The sequence below is a fragment of the Somniosus microcephalus genome, chromosome 3, assembly GCF_052327205.1.
Source record: "Somniosus microcephalus isolate GS21.2 chromosome 3, FLI_Smic_1.0, whole genome shotgun sequence".
NCBI lineage: Eukaryota > Metazoa > Chordata > Chondrichthyes > Squaliformes > Somniosidae > Somniosus > Somniosus microcephalus.
Window position 1 is genome coordinate 139048924 of NC_140989.1, and position 22381 is coordinate 139071304.

A 22381-nucleotide genomic window follows, 5' to 3' on the forward strand; every position below is an offset into this window, starting at 1 on the left:
CCCCTCTCTCTTCTCCCCCACCCTCTCTCTCTCTCTCTCCCCCACGATTTCCCGAGGCTCTCCCCCCCGTGATTTCCCGAGGCTCTCCCCCCCGCGATTTCCCGAGGCTCTCCCCCCCGCGATTTCCCGAGGCTCTCCCCCCCCGCTATTTCCCGAGGCTCCTTCCCCCCCCCCCCCGCGATTTCCCGAGGCCCTCCCCCCCCCCCGCGATTTCCCGAGGCTCTCCCCCCCCCGCGATTTCCCGAGGCTCTCCCCCCCGCGATTTCCCGAGGCTCTCCCCCCCCGCGATTTCCGAGGCTCTCCCCCCCCGCGATTTCCGAGGCTCTCCCCCCCGGTTCCGAGGCTCTCCCCCCCGCGATTTCCCGAGGCTCTCCCCCCCCGCGATTTCCCGAGGCTCTCTCCCCCCCCCGCCCCCTGCAATTTCCTGAGGCTCTCCCCCCCGCGATTTCCCCGAGGCTCTCCCCCCCCCCGCGATTTCCCGAGGCTCTCCCCCCCGCGATTTCCCGAGGCTCCCCCCCCCGCGATTTCCTGAGGCTCTCTCCGCCCCCCGCGATTTCCCGAGGCTCTCTTCCCCCCCCCGCTCCCCGCGATTTCCCGAGGCTCTCTCCCCCCCCGCGATTTCCCGAGGCTCTCCCCCCCGCGATTTCCGAGGCTCTCCCCCCCCGCGATTTCCGAGGCTCTCCCCCCCGCGATTTCCCGAGGCTCTCCCACCCGCGATTTCCTGAGCTCTCCCCCCCGCGATTTCCCGAGGCTCTCCCCCCCGCGGTTTCCCGAGGCTCTCTCCCCCCCCGCGATTTCCCGAGGCTCTCTCCCCCCGCGATTTCCCGAGGCTCTCTCCCCCCACGATTTTCCCGAGGCTCTCTCCCCCCGCGATTTCCCAAGGCTCTCCCCCCCCCCCCCCGCGATTTCCCGAGGTTCTCCCCCCCCCCCCGCGATTTCCCGAGGCTCTCCCCCCCCCCGCGATTTCCCGAGGCTCTCTCACCCGCGATTTCCCGAGGCTCTCCCCCCCCCCGCGATCTCACGAGGCTGTGTGCTGGCGTCACGGGGGCCGTGCGCATGCGTGCCGGCGTCAAGGCGGCTGCGCAACGGCCGTGCGCATGCGTGGTTGCCGTTTAAAAAAAAGCCAGAGCGGGGCTCTCGCGGGCGGGCGGCGCATGCGCGGGTCAGTGCCAGCGGCGCGAGGCGGCCCGCGGGGAGTAGGCAGGGAAACCCCGCAGGCTGGCGGCCGTTAGAGCGGGGAGTAGGCAGGGAAACCCCGCGGGCTGGCGGCCGTTAGAGCGGCTCTCTTCGGGCCCCGACACCGTCAAACCTGAGAGGGGGAAGTAGAGAGGGAAGAGGGGAAGAGGAGAAGGAGAGAGAGAGAGGGAAGAGAGAGAGATAGAGAAATTTTGGAGCTTCAGGCCTGCCTGCAGCGGGCCTGGAGACCAGCACCGAGTCCCCCCCTGCGCGAGGGTGAGGAGGAGGGAGGGGGGGTTGCTAAACACAATATAAAACTGAAATAAATTGTTAATTAATTCCCTAACACATAATTCAAATATTTACCTTCGTTCCCTAACACACAGAAAGTGTGGGGAAAAAATTGTGGAAAATCAAGATGGCGGCCACTCACCCTCGGTTCAGAAGGATAAGGCCCGCCCACACACGCACCGATTGGTCGACCGGTCAGGTCACCGAAGCGTAGGATTGGTCAATCGTCGAGGTCACTCGACACTCAACTGTAGGAAGACCTCGACGTCACACGGTCGCTAATGAGATGCCTAATGAGCGGAACGCTGAACGTTTTTGGGATTACCGCGGGCGGGATTTTTGTCCGGCCGAAACGTAAATAGGCCGATGACCGGTCCGGAATCGCAAGCTTTCTTTTGAGGCGACGCGCGCGTCGGTACGCTCTGTAACTTCCAAACGCATCGAGACCAGGCAGACAGACAGACAGAAGAGCCGCTTTATATATATAGAATATATAGATATAGATAAGATAGATAGATAGATAGATAGGCTAGTGACGCCTCTAAAATAATGGCTACAGTGATGTTACTGAACATGTTCCGTGTCCATCTGCTAATAGCATGGAGAGGAATTAAGAGGCTAATACATAACTAGCAATTTGATGTTGATACTAAAAAAAAGTTCATTTATAAATTAATTTAAACACTAATCTTTATATATCTTCTAAACATGTAGTTTGGTTAGGAAATGCTGCTTAATATGTGCATAGTAATCATAATAAATTCCTTCTCAGACTCTTGAACTTAATGTAGCTTAAAAAGGGCAATCTGGGGGATTACTTGTTGTTCAAAATACTTCTCTTTAAAAAAAAACGCAAACATAATATTTGTTTTGCTGTTTTGTTTGCTGCTAGGTTGCTATAATGCTATGAGCAATGTCCAGAACAGCTTCATTGCAAACAGGGGGGGCGGGGGGAGGGAAGGCATAAGTGGCCTGAGTGCCACTCTGGAGCCATGCAATCAGATAGGGAATAAGAACATACAAAAAGGACAGGAAAAGACCAGCTGTCCAATAAGCCTGTCCCATCACTGCACACACACCAGCCATCCATCCCACCCCACCGCCAAAGTGATGCAATCTCCTGGGAGAGGCAAAGAAATCGTAGGCTAATTTAGGGGGATACAAACTCTGGGAAATACCTCTCCAACTCCCAAAGATAATCAAGCAAGCTCCAGGAGACTGGCATCACCAGTCTCCGTTATCTCACCTACCATCTATAACTCGAGATGGCTTCCACCTGCAGGGGCTTGTTCAGATCCCTTTTGAACACTTGCAACAATCACTGTACATACTGGCAACTTATTCCAGACTCTGCAAAAAGAAGCATTTCTAGCATCTAAGCTTTCATAACTTACACTGGTGTCCCCTAGGCATCCCTTGCCTTTCTAACTCAAATAACCTATCCATGTGGACAGAATCTAATCCCTTCATTAGTTTATAGCCATCAATCATATCCGCCTCAAAGTCTATGCTTTTCCAAAGTAATAAGCTTCAATTCTCCAAATCTGTCCTCATAACTAAGGGCCTTAAATTAGCTATTGATCGAGTTGTCCTCTTCTGAACTTATTCCAGTGACACTCCAGTGCAATGCTGAGGGATTTTCACATTGCTGTTTGTGGGAGTTTGCTGCGTGCAAATTGGCTGCCGCGATTCCCACATTACAACAGTGACTCCACTTCAAAAGTAATTAATTGGCTGTAAATCGCTTTGAGACATCCGGTGGTCATGAAAGGTGCTATATAAATGCAAGTCTTTCTTTTATTCCAGGGCCTTGACATCCCTCACTACGTGAAGGAACCAAAACTGGGCATAGTAGTCTACATGCAGCTTAACCAAGGCCTTTTACAAGGACTGTACATCTAGTTTTACGTTTAATTGTCCTAGCTGTATATCCTAACAATCTATTCACTTTCGCAAAAACCTCACAGCACCTTCAATGATTCATAAAGCATAGGAACATGAGGAGGCCATTCAGCCCCTCGAGCCTATTCCACCTTTCAATGAGATCATGGCTGATCTGCGACCTAACTCCATAAACCTGCCTTTGGCCCATATCCTTTAATACCTTTGGTTAACAAAAATCTATCAATCTCAGATTTAAAATTAACAATTGATCTAGCATTAATTGCTGTTTGCGGAAGAGAGTTCCAAACTTCTACCACCCTTTGTGTGTAGAAGTGTTTCCTAATTTAATTCCTGAATTGAGTAGAGTGGATTGGGAAAATAGATTAAAGGGTAAGACGATACATGATCAGTGGTGTACATTTAAGGAGTTATTTTACAACTTCCAAAAAATATATATTCCACTGAGAAGAAAAGGGTGTAAAAGAAAAGACAGCCATCCGTGGCTAAGTAAAGAAATTAAGGATAGTATTCGACTAAAAACAAGGGCATATAAGGTAGCCAAATCTAGTGGGAGGATAGAGGATTGGGAAAACTTTAAAAGACAGCAAAAAATAACAAAAAGATTGATTAAGAAAGGGAAGATAGATTATGAAAGTAAATTAGCAAAAAATATAAAATCAGATAGTAAGAGCTTTTATAGTTATATAAAAAGAAAAAGGGTGGCTGAAGTAAATGTTGGTCCCTTAGAGGATGAGACCGGGAAATTAATGGTGGGAAATATGGAGATGGCAAAAACACTGAATGAATATTTTACATCAGTCTTTACAGTAGAAGACACTAAGAATATCCCAACACTGGACAAACAGGGGGCTAAAGGGGGGGGGGGAGGCGCTAAACACGATCAAAATCACTAAGGAAGTGGTACTCGGTAAAATAATGGGACTCAAGGCGGATAAGTCACCTGGACCTGATGGCTTACATCCTAGGGTCTTGAGGGAAGTGGCGGTAGGGATTGTGGATGCATTGGTAATAATTTTCCAAAACTCCCTGGGCTCGGCAATGGTCCCGGCAGACTGGAAAACTGCTAATGTAACACCCTTATTTAAAAAGGGCAGTAGACAGAAGGCTGGAAACTATAGACCGGTTAGCCTAACATCTGTGGTAGGTAAAATTTTGGAGTCCATTATTAAGGAGACAGTAACAGGACATTTGGATAATCATAATTTAATAGGACAAACTCAGCATGGTTTTATGAAGGGGAAGTCATGTTTGACAAATTTGCTGGAGTTCTTTGAGGAAGTAACATATAGGGTGGATAAAGGGGAACCAGTGGACGTAGTGTATTTAGACTTCCAAAAGGCATTTGACAAGGTGCCACACAAAAGATTATTGCTTAAGATAAAAAAATCACGGGATTGGGGGTAATATTCTGGCATGGATAGAGGATTGGCTATCTAACAGAAGGCAGAGAGTTGGGATAAATGGTTCATTCTCAGACTGGCAATCAGTAACTAGTGGTGTTCCGCAGGGGTCAGTGCTGGGTCCCCAACTCTTTACAATCTATATTAACGATTTGGAGGAGGGGACTGAGTGTAACATATCAAAGTTTGCAGATGATACTAAGATGGGGGGGGGGGCAAGTAGTGAGTGAGGAGGACATAAAAACCTTCAAGGGGACATAGACAGGCTAAGTAAGTGGGCAGAGATTTGGCAGATGGAATACAATACTGGAAAGTGTGAGGTTATGCACTTTGGCAGGAAAAATCGTAGAGCAAGTTATTATCTTAATGGCAAGAAACTGGAAAGTACTGAAGTACAAAGGGATCTGGGGGTCCTGGTGCACGAAACTCAAAAGGTTAGTATGCAGGTGCAGCAAGTAATTAAGAAGGCCAATGGAATGTTGGCTTTCATTGCTAGGGGGATAGAATATAAAAATAGGGAGGTATTGCTTCAGTTGTACAAGGTATTGGTGAGACCGCACCTGGAATACTGCGTACAGTTTTGGTGTCCATACTTAAGAAAGGACATACTTGCTCTCGAGTCAGTACAAAGAAGGTTCACTCGGTTAATCCCGGGGATGAGGGGATGGACATATGAGGAGAGGTTGAGTAGATTGGGACTCTACTCATTGGAGTTCAGAAGAATGAGAGGCGATCTTATTGAAACATATAAGATTGTGAAGGGGTTGGATCGGGTGGATGCAGGGAAGATGTTCCCGATGATGGGTGAAACTAGAACTAGGGGGCATAGTCTTAGAATAAGGGGCTGCTCTTTCAAAACCGAGATGAGGAGGAACTACTTCACTCAGAGGGTGGTAGGTCCATGGAATATGCTGCCCCAAAAAACTGTAGAAGCTACATCATTACATAAATTTAAAACAGAAATAGACAGTTTCCTAGAAGTAAAGGAAATTAAGGGTTACGGGGAGCGGGCAGGAATTTGGACGAGTCTAGGTTCGGATCGGTCATGGCCCTGTGGGTAGCGGAGCGGGCCCAGGGGCCGTGTAGCCTGATCCTGCTCCTATTTCGTGTGTCTAATTCTGTTAGATGCAGGAGATGGTTCTGAGATAGTGGATTGGCAGTTAGGATCAGATCAGCCATGATCTTATTGAATGGCGGAGCAGGCTCGAGGGGCCGATTGGCCTACTCCTGCTCCTATTTCTTATGTTCTTATGTCTGGCTCTAATTCTTAGACTATGCCCCTTAATCCTAGACTCGCCAACTAGCGGAAATAGTTTCTCTCTATCTACCCTATCTGTTCCCCTTAATATCTTGAAAACGTCGATCAAATCACCCCTTAGCCTTCTAAATTCTAGGGAATACAACCCTAATTTGTGCAATCTCTCCTCGTAATTTAACCCTTGGGCTCCAGGTATCATTCTAGTAAACCTACGCTGCACTCACTACAAGGCCAATATATCCTTCCTTCCTAAGGTGCGGTGCCCAGAACTGCTCACAGTACTCCAACTCCCAGGTCCTTTTCCCACTCAGCAACGTTGAACGTGCAACCCTGTATGGTGTGTACATGCTTGGAATTGGCCCAGCCCAAATGCCTCATGATGCATTTATCGGCATTGAAAGACATTTGTCAGTCAGGGGCCCATTCCCCCATTGTGTCTCCATCCACCTGCAATTTTTTTCCCCTCAAAAGGTCCTAACTCCCGCATATATCTTCCTGTCATCCGCAAACTTGCGTTCTCCTGATGTCTTCATCCAGATCATTAATAAAGACTGTGAACAGCAATGGCCCTAAAACTGATTCCTGCAGGACATTGCTACTGACCAGCCCCAATGGAAGGCCACTACCTTTAATAACTCCCTTATGCAAATTCAACCAAGTTACTATCCAACTAGAGATCTGTCTGCAAACCTCACAAGACACAGCCTTACTTAGAAGCCTTTTGTGCAGCACTTTATCAAAGGCTTTTTTGAATCTAAATACACATCATCAAGCAGACTTTTATTATCCATCAACTTGGTAACCTCCTCAAAAATTCAAATTGGTGAGACTCCTTTTCCAGAAGCCATGCCTGCGATTCCTTAAGAACCCCTCTCTATCAAGATGATCATATAAAGCATCTCCAATAATCTCTTCTAGCAACTTGCCGACAACTGAATTTAAGTTAACAGACCTGCAGTTTCCGGGTTCTAACTTACTGTCCTTTTTAAATATAGGCATCACGTGGGCCCCTTTCCTGTATGTGGGAACAATCCCAGACCTTGGTGAGCTACTATATATATGTGTCAGTATAACACAGCTCAGTTTGCTTTAAGAGGTCTAACTCTAGCAGGGACTATTTCCACATTTACTTCTACACAAACAATTTTAGCATCAGCTATATATTGCAACATTGGTAACTTGGCGTCATCTTCAGTAGTGAAGACTGATGCAAAGTAGTCATTTAAAACTTCAGTTATATGTTGGGATTGCGCCCAAATTTGCCCTGCAGAGTCCCTCAATTGTTTTATAGTCATTAATGGCAGATTTCCAATTTATAATATGGCTTTGTAGAGTTGTGTGGCTCTGAAGCAGTTCTTAGCCCAGTCTGAATACCATTTCCTGTTTCCTATGGAGCCACTCTGGGATGCTGCCTGCCAGTGAAGTCAGCAGAGTGCTGACATATTCAATGGTTATCCTTTCTTTTCCTTCATATTCTATTCTGCTCTTGGACTAGTTATTTTTCCTTCTATTGTACCAAAAGTACAGAAAAGACAATCCAACCAAATGTACTTTCAGAAAGAATTAAAAATATATTAAATATGCGTAACAAAAACTACATTTTAAGGAGACCTAGCATTTTCAATTTATTCAGTGACTTATGGGCATGCAGTGCAGAAGTAATAAATATTTTCTGGTTAAAATGTAATTAAACTTTTAACCATTCCTAAGTGCGTACATACCACAATATTGCCGCTTTGTGACACACCTCAAGTTTGTATGTCTCTTCATGAAGTAAGCTGCAAGACGGAAATCTTTTCCTACAAAATAAATCACATGAAAATGGAAAACATGTTTTGAACAAATCATCTCATGTAATGAACTGTTGCCGTGATATGCATTTCACATGTTTCTAAAACACCTACTTCATTTGCTAGAGGTTAGCCTGCAATATTCCTAGATTAACTTATGGCTGAATAATATCCTTTTCTATTGCATCAAGGTGTCTCTATGTTCCTTCTAACTGGTTATACTGAAGTAGGGAACTAGGCACCTGCTGTCTTTGAGTGGCTAGGGCTCCAGGGATTGCTAAGCCTCCCATGACTGGGGTGCAGACTCTCAGAGACTGGTTCCCAGCATGACAAGTATGAGCATGGTTACTGGAATTTTTCCTCTGCTTGCTGGACTGATCGAAAGAAAAATGAAACAATGAAGAATAGTCAGATAAATCTCAATTTATGCAATTCAATTTCACCAATGCACCTTATAAATATGATGGGCTGAAATTCCTTGACACCTGTTCTGCCAGAATTATAGTTTGGGCAGGACTTCTGGCCACCACTCTGCCTCAGCACTGATCCTGTCCTAAATCCTAGGTGTGGGTTTATTAAGAAAGGGAGCGGGCACCCATGCCGCTTCCTGCATACGCACCCACCAAGAATCAGAGTGGCATTGTGTTGCTCCAATGGAAAGGTTGGTCGATGAGTGGATTTTTAAATAATTCAATTCAATTCAATTTTATTTGTCATATATACAGCAGACGTGTGTACTGCACAATGAAATGTTGATTTTTACGAGTCCTCCCAACATTGGAATAAATATGGCATAACAATGATAAAAATAATAGAAATACAGTAATAAATAAAACAGTAATAAATAATAATAAATTATTCGTTCATGAGTCTTATGGCCTGGGGGCAGAAGCTGTTTCGAAACCTGCTGGTACGAGACCGTATGCTTCGGTATCTCTTACCGGACGGGAGCAGGGCGAAGAGGTTGTGGCTGGGGTGGCTCATGTCTTTAATGATTCTCAGGGCCTTCCCCTGGCACCTCTCGGGGTAGATATCCTGCACAGCAGGTAATTTAATTCCTATAGTGCGTTGTGCAGCTTTCACCACCATCTGTAGAGCCTTGCGGTCTGTGGCGGTGCAGTTGCCATGCCAGGTAGTGATGCAGCCGGACAGGATGCTCTCGATGGTGCACCGGAGAAGTTGGTGAGAATCTGGGGGTCCATTCCAAATTTCTTCAGTCTCCTGAGGAAGAACAGGCGTTGGCATGCCTTCTCGGTTACGACGTCGATGTGATGGGACCACGTTAAGTCCTCCGTAATGAATACACCCAGGAATTTGAAGCTGCTGACCCTCTCCACCTCAGCTGCCACTCGTTGCCACTTTCTAATGGAAATTGATTGGTCTATGTAAAGAAACCGGCATTAGACCCCTACCTCCATGATGGTCTATTAAGTATGCCTGCGTCATTCAGGCATAGTATTGGGTGGCTGCAAGAACAGTAGAAGTGGCAGAATTTCTGGTGGGGGCATCATTCTCCCAGCTCACCTTACTTTAGTGACATCAGTTGGGTGCAGGAAGCAGCCCCTTTCCACCGTAAGAATTTTTGTTCATCGATAAACAGGGGCAGAATCCTGGTGGCACCACGCCCTGCCCTAAATTTCCGCATCCCTCCTTCACTGTCTGGCGCATGAACTATCTCGCCCTCCCAGGCCCAGGAATTGTGGGGCCCATATATCTATGTCTTCTCCAGCATGACAACGGAAGAGTGCAGGGTGTGGAATACTCTGGTACTGTTGCCACTGCTGCTCCATTTAGCACAAATAGAAGACAGACGTGGAAAATATATACTTTTTCTCCCATACAGAGTGCAATAGTCTACTTTAAAAGGCACCCTATCCAGCAGTCTATCCAAGGACTAACTAGCCACAGCTGTGACAGACAACCATGAGTTGAGATGCCAACATTCTATTACAGGTTGTCATGCTAACCTACTGCATAAAATATTTTACTAACCCAATTTGTGAATTGCATTTTGAATAGCTGCATTTAAAGTGTTGAACCCTTACTAAGACAACATCAAGCATCTTTGGTTTGTGTGTAAATGATTAGGTGCACTGAAGTGATGCAAGATGATGGGAAGACATTATCCAAAGGCAGTTTGGTGGGAAAAATATTAAATTTCTCCGTATGAAAAGAAATGTATATCATTTTAAAGCACTACTTACATTTTAAGTTAATTACGTATAAATGCAACAAAATACCTTTGATTTGTACATCATTGATGTAAATAACTAAAAAAAATTAAATGTGATCTGGCTTCCAGAGAATTAGGCAGTACGCCTTAAATGAAAAATTCTCATTCTCGTGTTTAAATCTCTTTGTGGCCTCGCCCCTCCCTATGTCTGTAACTTCCTCCAGTCATACAACCCTCAGAGAACTCTGTTTCTCTGACTCTGGCCTCTCGTGCATCGCCCTTTGGCAACCGTGTCTTCAGCTATATTGGTCCTAAGCTCTGGAATTCCCTACCAAAACCTCTCCGCCTCTGCACCACTCTCGCCACTCTCTCTTCCTTTAACACCTTCCTTAAAACCCACCTCTTTGACCAAGCTTTTAGTCACATGCAATATCTCCTTCTTTGTCATTTCCCCCCCCCCCAATTACACTTCCATGAAGTGCCTTGGGAAGCTTTTCTATGTTGAAAGCGCCATATAAATACAAGTTGTTTTTGTACTAGTTGATCACCTATGGCATTGCACACGGAGAGTCAAGACCAAGTATAATCTTCAAGGGTAGCGGGTTTAGAGGGCGGGGGGTGGGGGGGACTAGGGACTTAATTCAGTTCCAATTTTAAAGTCAGATATTCTGCCCTTATTTTTCTCTAATACTTCGATTTTATATTATTTATGGTTAAATAGCAAAGCTTACAGCAATTTATGAAGTAGAGATGTAGCGTTGGTTGGAGCACTGGAGTTTCTATGCAGTATAAGCCAAGGAGCCCTGGCAAGCGGAGACTAGAGTTTCAGTCTCTGAATACCGGATTGACATCCAGTGGGGTATTCCTAGCCAACGGGGGCAGAGTGATCCACCCCAACAGGCAAGCAGGAGACCAGAACTACGGCCTCTGAATACTGGGTTAACATCCAGCAGGGTACTTGCATCCAATGGAAAGGGAGGGGAGACTTCCCCATCGCATTTACTCAATTCTCCTGGTAGGGAGTTGCGAGTATGGCCAACGACCTATCCATGCAAAATTGGACTTGATTACGGACACAACCCAGAATATGATCTGCTGGATGTAAAAAGCAGAAGAAATGGGATGCCCGATATGTTGCTAGGCATGGAAAAGAAGGTGGTAAGGCGAGGAGCTGGGAGACCCAAACTGAGGCACTACGGCACCACTAAAGGTGGGAGGGTGTAATTACAGTGTGACATAGGCAGTTTTCATTAAGAATGTGGACATAAAAATTTATAATGGAAAATGTTGACAACAGGAAGAAAGATTTTGTAGACAGGAGGTGTGCATAGACATAAGATTTTTAAATCAATTATAAATATTTAATGCACACTTCTAAAAAACACACAATTAATCATTTTAAAAAGGGTTTTCATTTAGAGCATACGAGTGTTGAGGGCCCAAACTTAGGACCAAAGTTCAAATCCCAGCTTAGATTGACATCGAGATTTTGCTATTTTGAAACAGTTTGCCAGTATCTATATGGGCTCCTCAAAGAAACTCAATGGAAAATAGTACTGTCCCACAAACATACAACTGACCAAGAGGAGTTGGATCACTTACCTGAAAAATGCAACATTTCAGCACTTGGTAACAGTGGACACACAAGAGGAGAAAATTGGGTGAGAGAAAAAGATGTGCATTTTAAAAATTCATTTGAAAAATGACTTTTATGACACAAGTCCACTCTCTCTCACTTACCATACACCAAGGTACTGGATGTGAAGACAGGGACTTTAATGACCTCTCCAGTCTAAAGCTTACAATGGTAGTTAATATTGATCCCATTGAGAGAAGTAATCAGAGTTAAGTCTAGCCACCTTGTCAAGTTAGTCTGCTGTAAGGAGAAATTAAGCTATTGTAGCCACCAGATTCTGTTAGCTGGTCCCCAGAGAGATTCATTCATGTGAGAACCTTGGTGATTTAAGGAGGTGGTGCCCCAAGGGATTCTTAGAACCTCATCTTCTTCAAACAGATTCTGAGAACAAGAATTTAAAAAGCTTTTGCCAATCAGTCATCCCAGTTTGAATCTGTATCAACCAACGGGACATTTTCCTCAATAGATAATCAATACTTTTGGCCTCAAGACTTAAAGACCAACTCCCACAAGTGTGTCTACAAGGTCTAATTTTTTTCTCCGTTACCCATCTGTAATGTGCCAATATAATAAACATATTTTTAGAAAATAAAAATTACCAAGACAGTAAGTAAAAGAAGTTTCAAAGCTAAAATCATGGCAGGCACACAAAGATAATAAATCACACAGTGAACAAGGCACATCAGCAATAGATGCAGCTTTAGGAAGGAATTCTTGCATTTTATTATATGCTAATAATGCACATTCCTCAACAGAAAACGAAATGACATGAAAAGCTGTATCCAATTCGATAGGAAAGAAACTATCAACCTCTGACTATTGAATGATATACTCTATATATAGTTAATAACCTTATTAGTTACACTAACCAACCAGTAAAGTGCATAAATGCTAAACTTTTAATATAATTTTGTAGATCAACTCTAAGCCACACAACATCTAGAATGCTGACCACACTGGTTTTTGGAAATAATGTTTTCAGTGAATATCTTTATTTCCCAGGAGATAGCACAGTTACATGTCTCTGCTTGAATCTGGGAAGTGGTCAAGTATGTCTGAGCATTTCAAGTCATGTAAACTTTCAAAATAACTTCACCAACTGCAGAATGATGTGCAATTACTTGGAGTCATTTTTGGCAGCTACCTTCAGCCATTTTCCAGCAGTGTACTTATCTGATACACTGACTGTAATCAAGTTACACCATTTTAGGAGATACTGCAGTTGCTTATATTTCAAAGTTACCATCTTAAAATTAGATCATTTTGTTATGCTTACTCATTTTGTTATGCTTACTAAACTTAAGAATTGTTCGAGATGAAAATTAAAAAATCCTTAGCTGCATATTTCTTCAGTCTTACTTTAAAAAAAATTGCAATCACAGCCAAGCAGACTTCAGCTACATAACACTGCCAAGTGGAGAATGTGGTACACTATGCGACACTGGAAGCCCTCTCCCACGGCTATTAGTGACCATTCATCTGGGAGCCTGGGAAAATGCCTCAAAGCTGCTGAGTTATCTGGAGCAGCCTGGCAGGTGTTCTTGTCCCAGCGGAATCTGGCACCTGCATAACTCTGCCACTAACACCAGCAGCATTTTCTTGAAACTGCGTATTAGACTAAAGGAGGCGCGTTGTCTTCTTATAAACAGCCAACATACAAGGTGAAACTACACAAAGTCAAGGGACACTTGTCATTTTAACTATGGAGTTTAACCATTTCATTCCTAAACTTTTAAGTCTTTCAATCAATCATATAATTTACCTTGCAAGTTGGAAACCTATTAGCTGCGTATTAAGCATAACTGTAAATAATGTTACAAAAGACATATTCAGCCTAAGGGTACTGAAAGTCTTACGTAAGCAAGAATGAGGTATAAAGGCAGTGTAAAACAGGCGGGGTATCCAAACTGCTTTTATAAATTTGTGGATGATAATTAAACCTACTTATATAGGCAGAGTTCATGCAGTCAAATAATAAGTAAGTTATTCTAGAAATGAAGCAGATGTGCTTTGATAAAACCACCTCAAATAGCCTGTGGACAGCTGGAGAGATTACCAGTGTAGTCACTTCCAATGTTTCATGTCTGTGGTTCTTTGTCATAGATACAGAATGTGCTGGTACACTGTTGGTAGGTATCCCTTAAGTGACAACTAAATGGTTGAAACTGGCCCAGTGACAACTAGATGGTTGAAGCTGGCCTACACTACAGGTTTTGCTCATGTTTTTAATCTCCCTTCAGTATTAGAAGCATGTGTGTGGATGAGAGTGATTTAAGTTGCAATGCTGTCCATCTGTAAATAATAACTTGTCATCTCAATCACTTAAATGACCCCAGATTTTGGCCAAAGTTTCACCAATTTCCATTGGAAAATGGGTTCCATTCAAAGACTGATGTAGGGAAAATGACACGTATCCAGTTTGTGTAAACAACGTTCTGTATACAAGTATGAATTGCACTAAATTCATGATTGGGATTTCCTTTCGTCAAACTTGGGTTTGTTCAGAAATGGATGTGCCACATACTATTCTAGTCTAGAAATTTGATGGAAGTATTTTTGCCAACAATTATGGCATAGATTTCCATCAAAAGTTATGTTGATTAAATCCTTCAGAAAGGAGTTGGATCAATATTTGGTTAACAAGGGTGTTGATTGCCCTCTGATGGCTCAATGCAATATGTGGTGTGACAGTTATAAATAAAAGTCCTAGCTCTCGAAATTAGAGCTAGTGGCACTCATAGTTGCGCCCATTTTACAGGTGCAAAATGGACACAAAAAGGGTCAATTTTGTAGATCAACTGCCTGCGGCCCAAGGGCTATGAAAGATGCCCAACCCAATATTGGGGTGGGCCATTTTTCAGGTGTCGGGGCGGCTGTCTGAATCAGGCATTAGCCTTCTTGCATATGCTAATGATGGAACCAACGCCAGTTTTAGACCCCTCTGGAAAATGGGCTGCCAGGGACCTGCTTATCTCAGGTTTTACTCACGTGGATGCAGCCTAACAAGCGTCTACCACCAGAAAGGTAAGTACAAAACGTTTAAAAAAAAGTTTTGACAGAGAGCCAGGAGGAGGAGGAGGAGGCTGCTCTGCAGCACTCCTGAGGGCAACCATCCCCTCTTCCACTGTCTGGAGTGGGACTTGAACCCACAACCATCTGACACAGAGGCGAGGGTGCTACCAACTGAGCCACAGCTGACACCTAATGCATGAGTCTGGAATGTACAATTAGCATCAGCGACCTTAGGTTAAAGCTTTGAAAGTGAGGTGAAATATCAGCTCTCGAGTGCTACACAATGACTTCAGCTGGAATTGTGCATGTTAATACTGGATAAGAAATAAAAACACGATGGGGGAGAAATTCAGTTGTGAGCACCACCCGTTAGCGCCTTAAGAGGGCGATAAGTGGGGCGCTAACCAACTAGCGCCCGGGCATGGCGAGCCCTGCGCCTCTAGCGAAATTGAGCGGACATTTAGCGGCGGCGCTAAACCCTACCGCCCGCTCTCCTGCGCATGCAGATCTTGACGTCATTCCAGAGTGCAACGCCCTTGGGGCGCCCCGGACCGGAAATTCAGTGGCGCCCCCCCTCCTTTCCGCCTGTCGCTACCAATGACAGGTTGACTGGAACGCTTCCCAGTCGCTGTGGGGCTGGGGGGTGCTATTTAAAGGGGGCTCTTCCTGTCTTCTGTGTGATAGCCATTTTTGGACCACTTGTTCTGAGAGAGAGAGAGAGAGAGAGAGAGATTTGCTGAGAGACAAAGGGAGAAAGAGAGACTTCTGCATTGAGTCAACGCTGTCTGAAGTAGTTTTGGCTTCTGCCCATAACTTTGTAGTTGCTTTGCTTTTTCACCGGCATAACTTTGATTGCACACATATTATGGGGGCTGCAATGGATGGGCACGTCGTGCTTCGCCATCACATTGAGAGGGCACAGAGATGCAGAGATAGAGTGGCAATCATCGCCAGACGGAGGAGGGCCAACAGGCGTCGGTACAGGAGAACTTACCGTCCCAGGGTTTTTCAACAACAGTTCTCATACATCAATATGTTTGAGGAGCAGTGTTTGCGAAGGCTGCGATTCAGCAAGGAGGTGGTCACTGAGCTCTGCCACCTCCTCCAGCCAGATCTGCAACCTCAACTGAGGAGCAGGATGTCTCTGTTGGTGGCAGTGAAGGTAACAGTGGCTCTCAACTTTTATGCCACCGGCTCCTTTCAATCAGCTACTGGGGACATTGCCAATATCTCCCAGTTCGCGGTGCATTGCTGCATCCGTCAAGTCACAAATGCCCTCTTTAAAAGGAGACGAGAGTACATCTCTTTCCCCATGACCCCTGACAAGCAGCAAGATCGCGGGCTTTGCAAGAATAGCGGGCTTCCCCATGGTGCAGGGCGCCATTGACTGCACCCATGTGGCTTTGCGGGCACCGCAAGAGAATGCCGAGGATTTCCGCAACCGAAAGGGCTTCCATTCCTTAAACGTCCAGTTGGTCTGTGACCACAGACAGCTGATACTCGCTGTCAACGCCCAATTTCCAGGCAGCAGCCATGATGCCTTCATCCTGCGCCAGACTTCTGTGGCAGAACTTTTTGAGGCCCCGCTTCACCCAGGAAGCTGGCTTCTCGGGGACAAGGGCTATCCTGTGCACCTGGCTGATGACCCCGCACCGTTCGCCCAGTACCCCTGCAGAAGAACGATACGAGAGCCATCAAGCTACCAGGAACATCATTGAGCACACAATCGGCGTGCTCAAGCAACGGTTCCGCTGTCTGGACCACTCTGGAGGAGCCCTGCAGTACTCGCCTGAGCGAGTCTCCCACTTCGTTGTTGTCTGCTGCATGCTGCATAACCTGGCAATCCTCAGGACCCAGCCAATGCCAGCGGGCCTTGGAGCACAAGCAGAGGAGGAGGAGGAGGAGGTGGAGGAGGAGGAGCAGCAGCACCAAGATGGGAGGGAGGCACAAAGTGCAAGGGCCGTCCGTCAAAGGCTTATCGCAAGTTGCTTCTGAGGGAATGGCTTCTGCCATTCAAAGAACCTGAATGGAACCATGCCGCAACCCCTAAGCTGGTCAAGGCAACAATGAGTGCAAAGAGCAAACATGCACATTTTGAATTAACACACTTCTTTATTAACAAAACTGTGTATCCTTCCCACATGACAAAGTAATAGAAAGAAAGACACAAAGAAACAGTCAATCACATAACTGGCTCTCACAGCCTGGAGACAATGTCCAAAACAGTAACAAAGATATGACCACGATCCTCGGCCTTCAAAAAAACAATGAACCACATTTTGCCACACCTTCTACTTTTTGCTCTTCGAGGGTGATCTGCTTCCCTTGCGAAATTGCCCCCTTCCCACCCTGCAGCTCCTCCGCACTGGGACCCCAGTGGCTGCAGCAAGGCTGGGGGAAGGCTGCTGAGTGTCAGAAACTGAGACTGCAGATGCCCTTGAGGGATGGCCTGGACCAGCTCTGGGCCCGGCTGCTGACTGCTCCAACTCTGCATGGGCGGCAGCAGTCTGTCCTACAGGTAGTGGCAACTGCAGTGGAGAAGTGACAGTGCTGGCAGCAGGAATGCTGTCATCCTGAGAGAGGACAGCAACTCCCCGCTCGACCGACACACTGGCACTCCCACGGGGCAGCACTTCAGCATGCGCAGCAATCTGCGGGAGCACAGAATGCTGGCCTGCTGCGGCGCGGTGGGAGCCCCGGGGAAATCTGCTCGATCCAGCGAGGGTGGCAGCAGTTAGTGCTCGCGTGGCCTCAATCTGCGTCTGCATGAGACCTCCCACTGACTGCATTGCAGCACTTGGCATTTGCGTGGCAGACGCCTGTGCTGCACCGAAGTCCTGGACACTCCTTGCCAGTGACTCAATGGATTCGGGCATCCTTGCCACTGCAGCCATGAGCTGTGTGCCTTTGCTCCGCCTGGGCGCTCATTTCAGCGAGGAGCCGCACCTCTTCTGCGCTCACTGTAGCAGGACTGGAGGCCCCCGAGCTTCCCTACCCCCCTCGCGTTGCTGCAGCCTGCTGGGTCCTGGAGCTTCACCCTCATCAGACCATTCCCCCCCGCTCCCCTCCAGGGAAGGCGCGTCCCCAGTATGGCCATGGGCTGCCTCGGCAGAGGGTTGCGCTGATGGTCCGGCTTCCTCTTCGCCTTCAGATTCACTCCCAGTGGCAGCTTGAGGGCCCGCCTCCTCACCTGGTGAATCAGCATCTGAAAGCAGGGAGGTACAAGAGTGGCTTTAGCGTGAGGACAGGGTGGCAGCAAGGGAGGCATGAGTGCAGCGATGTACTGATTTGGATCGAGAGTGTAAAAGGATGCTGTTGTGAGGAACAAGTGGAAGTCGAGGAGGTCAATAAAGGTGATGACCTTACCATTGCTGGCCAGAATGGGGTCGGCGTCTCCAGTGGCGATGGGGCCAAGCATCCGGCTTGCCACAATCCGGTGGACTCGCTGCTCCAGATCGGTCAGGGCTTGAAGGTGAGGCCGGCCTCCCCCGGTCCATTGCTGCTGTCTCCTATTATGTGCCAGCTTGCCCTGCAAGAAAAAGGACAGGGTCTGAGTAAAGATGCAGCCATGATCTTGGCTGAAATGCCTCCCATGGTGGAATAGCCCTTACTGTGTGCAGCCATGATCTTGGCTGAAATGCCTCCCATGGTCGAATAGCCCTTACTGTGTGCAGCCATGATCTTGGCTGAAATGCCTCCCATGGTGGAATAGCCCTTACTGTGTGCAGCCATGATCTTGGCTGAAATGCCTCCCATGGTCGAATAGCCCTTACTGTGTGCAAAGTGCTGAATGTGCATGTGAGTTTCCTGAAAGGGCCAAAGGTGTTGGAGGAGTGCTGGGCATTGGGGCTTTCAAGACACTTTGGCCATAAAGCGAGGTCAAGATGGAGGGATGAAGAGGTTTCTGAAAAAGACACTCACCCTGACGACCCGAGTGAGGTCGTTGAACTTCTTCCTGCATTGCACAGGTGTCCTAGGCACTATGCTGCTGGAGGTCACTCTGTGAGCCACCTCCCTCCAAGCTTTTCGGTGCTCGCTGGGCAGAGGCCTCCTGCCACTCTCCGGGTACAGGAGAGGTCGCCTGCGCTCCACCGTGCCAACCAGAGCCTCCAAGGCCCCCTCGCTGAAATGCTGCATTCGCTCCCTGGCCCTCTCCATGGTCCTTGGCTGCAGGATTTGGCAACAGGTCTGTCCAGGCCAAGATTCAGAGCTCCGATGCACAGGGTGCGGCTGCAAATCAAGATCGACCCTCCCCTTTAAGAGCTGACCGGCGCCAGCGTGTCTGTGTGCAATCGCTAACTGACAGCACCTGCGCTGCGCCCGCCCTCTGAGTTAGCACCTCGCTCCTCCGGCTTAGCGCCTTAAGAGAGTCATGCAGCGCCTGATTTAGCGCTGCAATCGGCTCCAGGGGCGAGACAGACCAATTTCGCAGCAGGTGGTGATAATTTGCGCCCGGCCAAGAATTGCGCCCCAAATGGGGCGATACCGAATTTCTCCCCGGATCAGTGTTAATCATGATAGCCTCACAGTCGAATAGTCTACCAAAACTCAGTGCCCAGGCATTAATGGTGTATTGAAGGTCACCGTCTCATGTGAATCTGTTCTCAAGCACATATCACTGCCTCCAGAATAGACTTAGGTGATTTAATACATATTTATTTATATAATAAAATGGCATGAGTAAAGCACACTTCTTGACTGTTGCACTTGGAGTTTCATATACTTAAAAAAGGTAGTAATTTGGAATATACAAAGTCCCCTTGCAATTTGGGATATCAAAAATCCCCCAGCAGTTGAAAATAATTGACAAGAACCAGAATATCTGTAAGCTCTGATTGACAATCACTTAAAAAGAAAAAGTCACATTTTTGAACTGCAGCATGTAGAGAAATTAAATTCACCCCGTTTATACAACGGCATTTAGATTTTGTGGCTTTAAAAAACACAGCTTCACTTTAGTAGCAGAATAATTGCTCATTACATGGTATAATATGCTTGTCCTTATAAAATACTATCATCTGACTTGTTGGAATAAAGCCACTGGTAAATAATAAAATGGCACATCGTATTTTCTGTGTTGCACTTAATCATAACCAAAATCCTTGGCAAATTTCTTCCAGCTGATTTGGCTTATATGCAAATTTCTTACATTTTATAAACCTGCAGGACATCACAACTGAAATAGTATGAAAGAGGAATCAAACTCAAAATATGGCCACAAGAAAAGAATTTGAACTTAAACAAAATCCTTATCGTTACTTAACTCTAGTGTTCTGAATCCCTAGAAAACATTTTCTGCCTCAGGCGTATTTGTACGTCAGCAGCATAAGCCTGAAATTAAAGCCATTTGGAGTTCCTCCCTACCGCCCTGACCACATCTTTATATTGTTCAATGCTTTCTGCCCCCACTCCATTCCCAGATGTCCACCCAAAGTAACTTCCTTGCGGCCCCATTTCTTCCCGAGTAACCGAACAAATTTCCTACCACTTCACTATTTCTCTACTGGTCTATGACTCTACGGCTCCTTATGAAAAGTTGAAGCCTATCGTACTGACACCCATCTCTAAAAATGACTTAAAACAAAAGTAAACTCTCCAACACCCAAGCTACAGCTACCTAAATGATTCTTAAAACAAACTTCACCGCTAGAAACCTGTGCTTCAAATATCGACCACAGATGGAAATTAATACAAAGGGCCGAAAGCCTGACTCCTAAACCCAAGTAGGCCCACTCCCCAACTCCACCTCAATCCCCAATCTACATCCATTCCTCTCACTGCTGCTGCCCTCTCTTCAGATTGTTGCTGGTTGGAAATGAAATAAATTGGGACAGGCTGCAAAGGTCTCCTGCCCAACTGGAGTGATTTTTTTGATGCCCAGTCACTTATGCATACTGTGTATTTGTTGCATGCTGACTTGTTTAGTGCTGGAACCACAGAAGTATAACTAGCTACAGTTGAATAATGCAGATTGTAATGTTAGGTATCCTGAGATTTTGCTGCATTGTCTTCTGGGAGATCAGGGAAACATTTTAAAGTTTTGTCTCTTTGGATGTTTGGGAGACAGGGAGAATGAAAGAGTGAAAAGGAAACAGAGAAAGGGGTGAGAAGAGGAAGAAAGAGGAGAAAGAAGGAACAAAAACAAGAATAAAAAAGATTGAGAATGAACAAACTTGTATTTATATAGCATTTCATAATGCCTCAATGCACTACTTTTATAGTGCTGCTACACAGGCAAACTTGGCAACCAATTGCATCCAGAAAGGTTCCAAAAACAGCAAACAAAATGAATGACCAATTAATGTTATTTTTTTTTTGGTGGTATTTGAGGCAGGAATGTTGGCCAAGTCACTGAGAACTGCCTGCTCTTCTTCCAATAATGGCACTTGAAGAGGTAGATGGAGCCTCAGTTAACATCTTATCGCAAACAGCACTCCCAACAATGCAGTGCTCCCTCAGTAGAGTCATAGAGTCATAGAGTAATACAGCACGGATAGAGGCCCTTCGGCCCATCGTGTCCGCGCCGGCCATCAAGCCCTGTCTAATCTAATCCCATATTCCAGCATTTGGCCCGTAGCCTTGTATGCTATGGCATTTCAAGTGCACATCCAAATGCTTCTTAAATGTTGTGAGGGTTTCTGCCTCCACAACCCTTTCAGGCAGTGAGTTCCAGACTCCAACCACCCTCTGGGTGAAAAAGTTCTTTCTCAAATCCCCTCTAAACCTCCCGCCCTTTACCTTGAATCTATGCCCCCTAGTTATCGACCCCTCTACTAAGGGAAAAAGCTCCTCAGCATCATCCTATCTATGCCCCTCATAATTTTGTACACCTCAATCATGTCCCCCCTCAGCCTCCTCAGCTCCAAGGAAAACAAGCCCAACCTGCCCAGTCTCTCTTCATAGCTGAAGCGCTCCAGCCCTGGTAACATCCTGGTGAACCTCCTCTGCACCCTCTCTAACGCGATCACATCCTTCCTGTAGTGTGGCGACCAGAACTGCACACAATATTCCAGCTGTGGCCTAACCAGTGTTTTATACAGCTCCATCATAACCTCCTTGCTCTTATATTCAATGCCTCGGCTAATGAAGGCAAGTATCCCATATGCCTTTTTTACCACCTTATCCACCTGTTCCGCCGCCTTCAGGGATCTGTGTACTTGCACACCCAGATCCCTCTGACCCTCCGTCTTGCCTAGGGTCTTTCCATTCATTGTGTATTCCTTTGCCTTGTTAGTCCCCCCAAAGTGCATCACCTCGCACTTTTCCGGGTTAAATTCCATTTGCCACTGTTCCGCCCATCTGACCAACCCATCTATATCGTCCTGCAGACTGAGGCTACCCTCCTCGCTATTTACCACCCTACCAATTTTTGTATCATCCGCGAACTTACTGATCATACCCTTTACATTCATATCCAAGTCATTAATGTAGACCACAAACAGCAAGGGACCCAGCACCGATCCCTGTGGTACCCCACTGGCCACAGGCTTCCAGTCACAAAAACAACCTTCGACCATCATCTGCCTCTGCCACTAAGCCAGTTTTGTATCCAATGTGCCAAGGCACCCTGGATTCCATGGGCTCTTACCTTCTTGACCAGTCTCCTGTGCGGGACTTTATCGAAGGCCTTACTGAAATCCATGTATACCACATCCACTGCGTTACCCTCATCCACACACCTAGTCACCCCCTCAAAAAATTCAATCAAATTAGTCAGACATGATCTTCCCTTGACAAACT

The 22381-nt window shown here is 46.3% G+C and overlaps 1 protein-coding gene across 1 annotated transcript in view; it reads right to left on the bottom strand.

The window, feature by feature from the left end:
* The window catches only part of slx4ip (SLX4 interacting protein), a 645261-nt gene that overhangs the window by 44678 nt on the left and 578202 nt on the right, over window positions 1-22381 (bottom strand). Inside the window, exon 5 of the mRNA XM_085981675.1 lies at window positions 7752-7829. Within this exon, the coding sequence (XP_085837801.1) occupies window positions 7752-7829 (78 nt within the window). The remainder of the gene's footprint in view (window positions 1-7751; window positions 7830-22381) is intronic.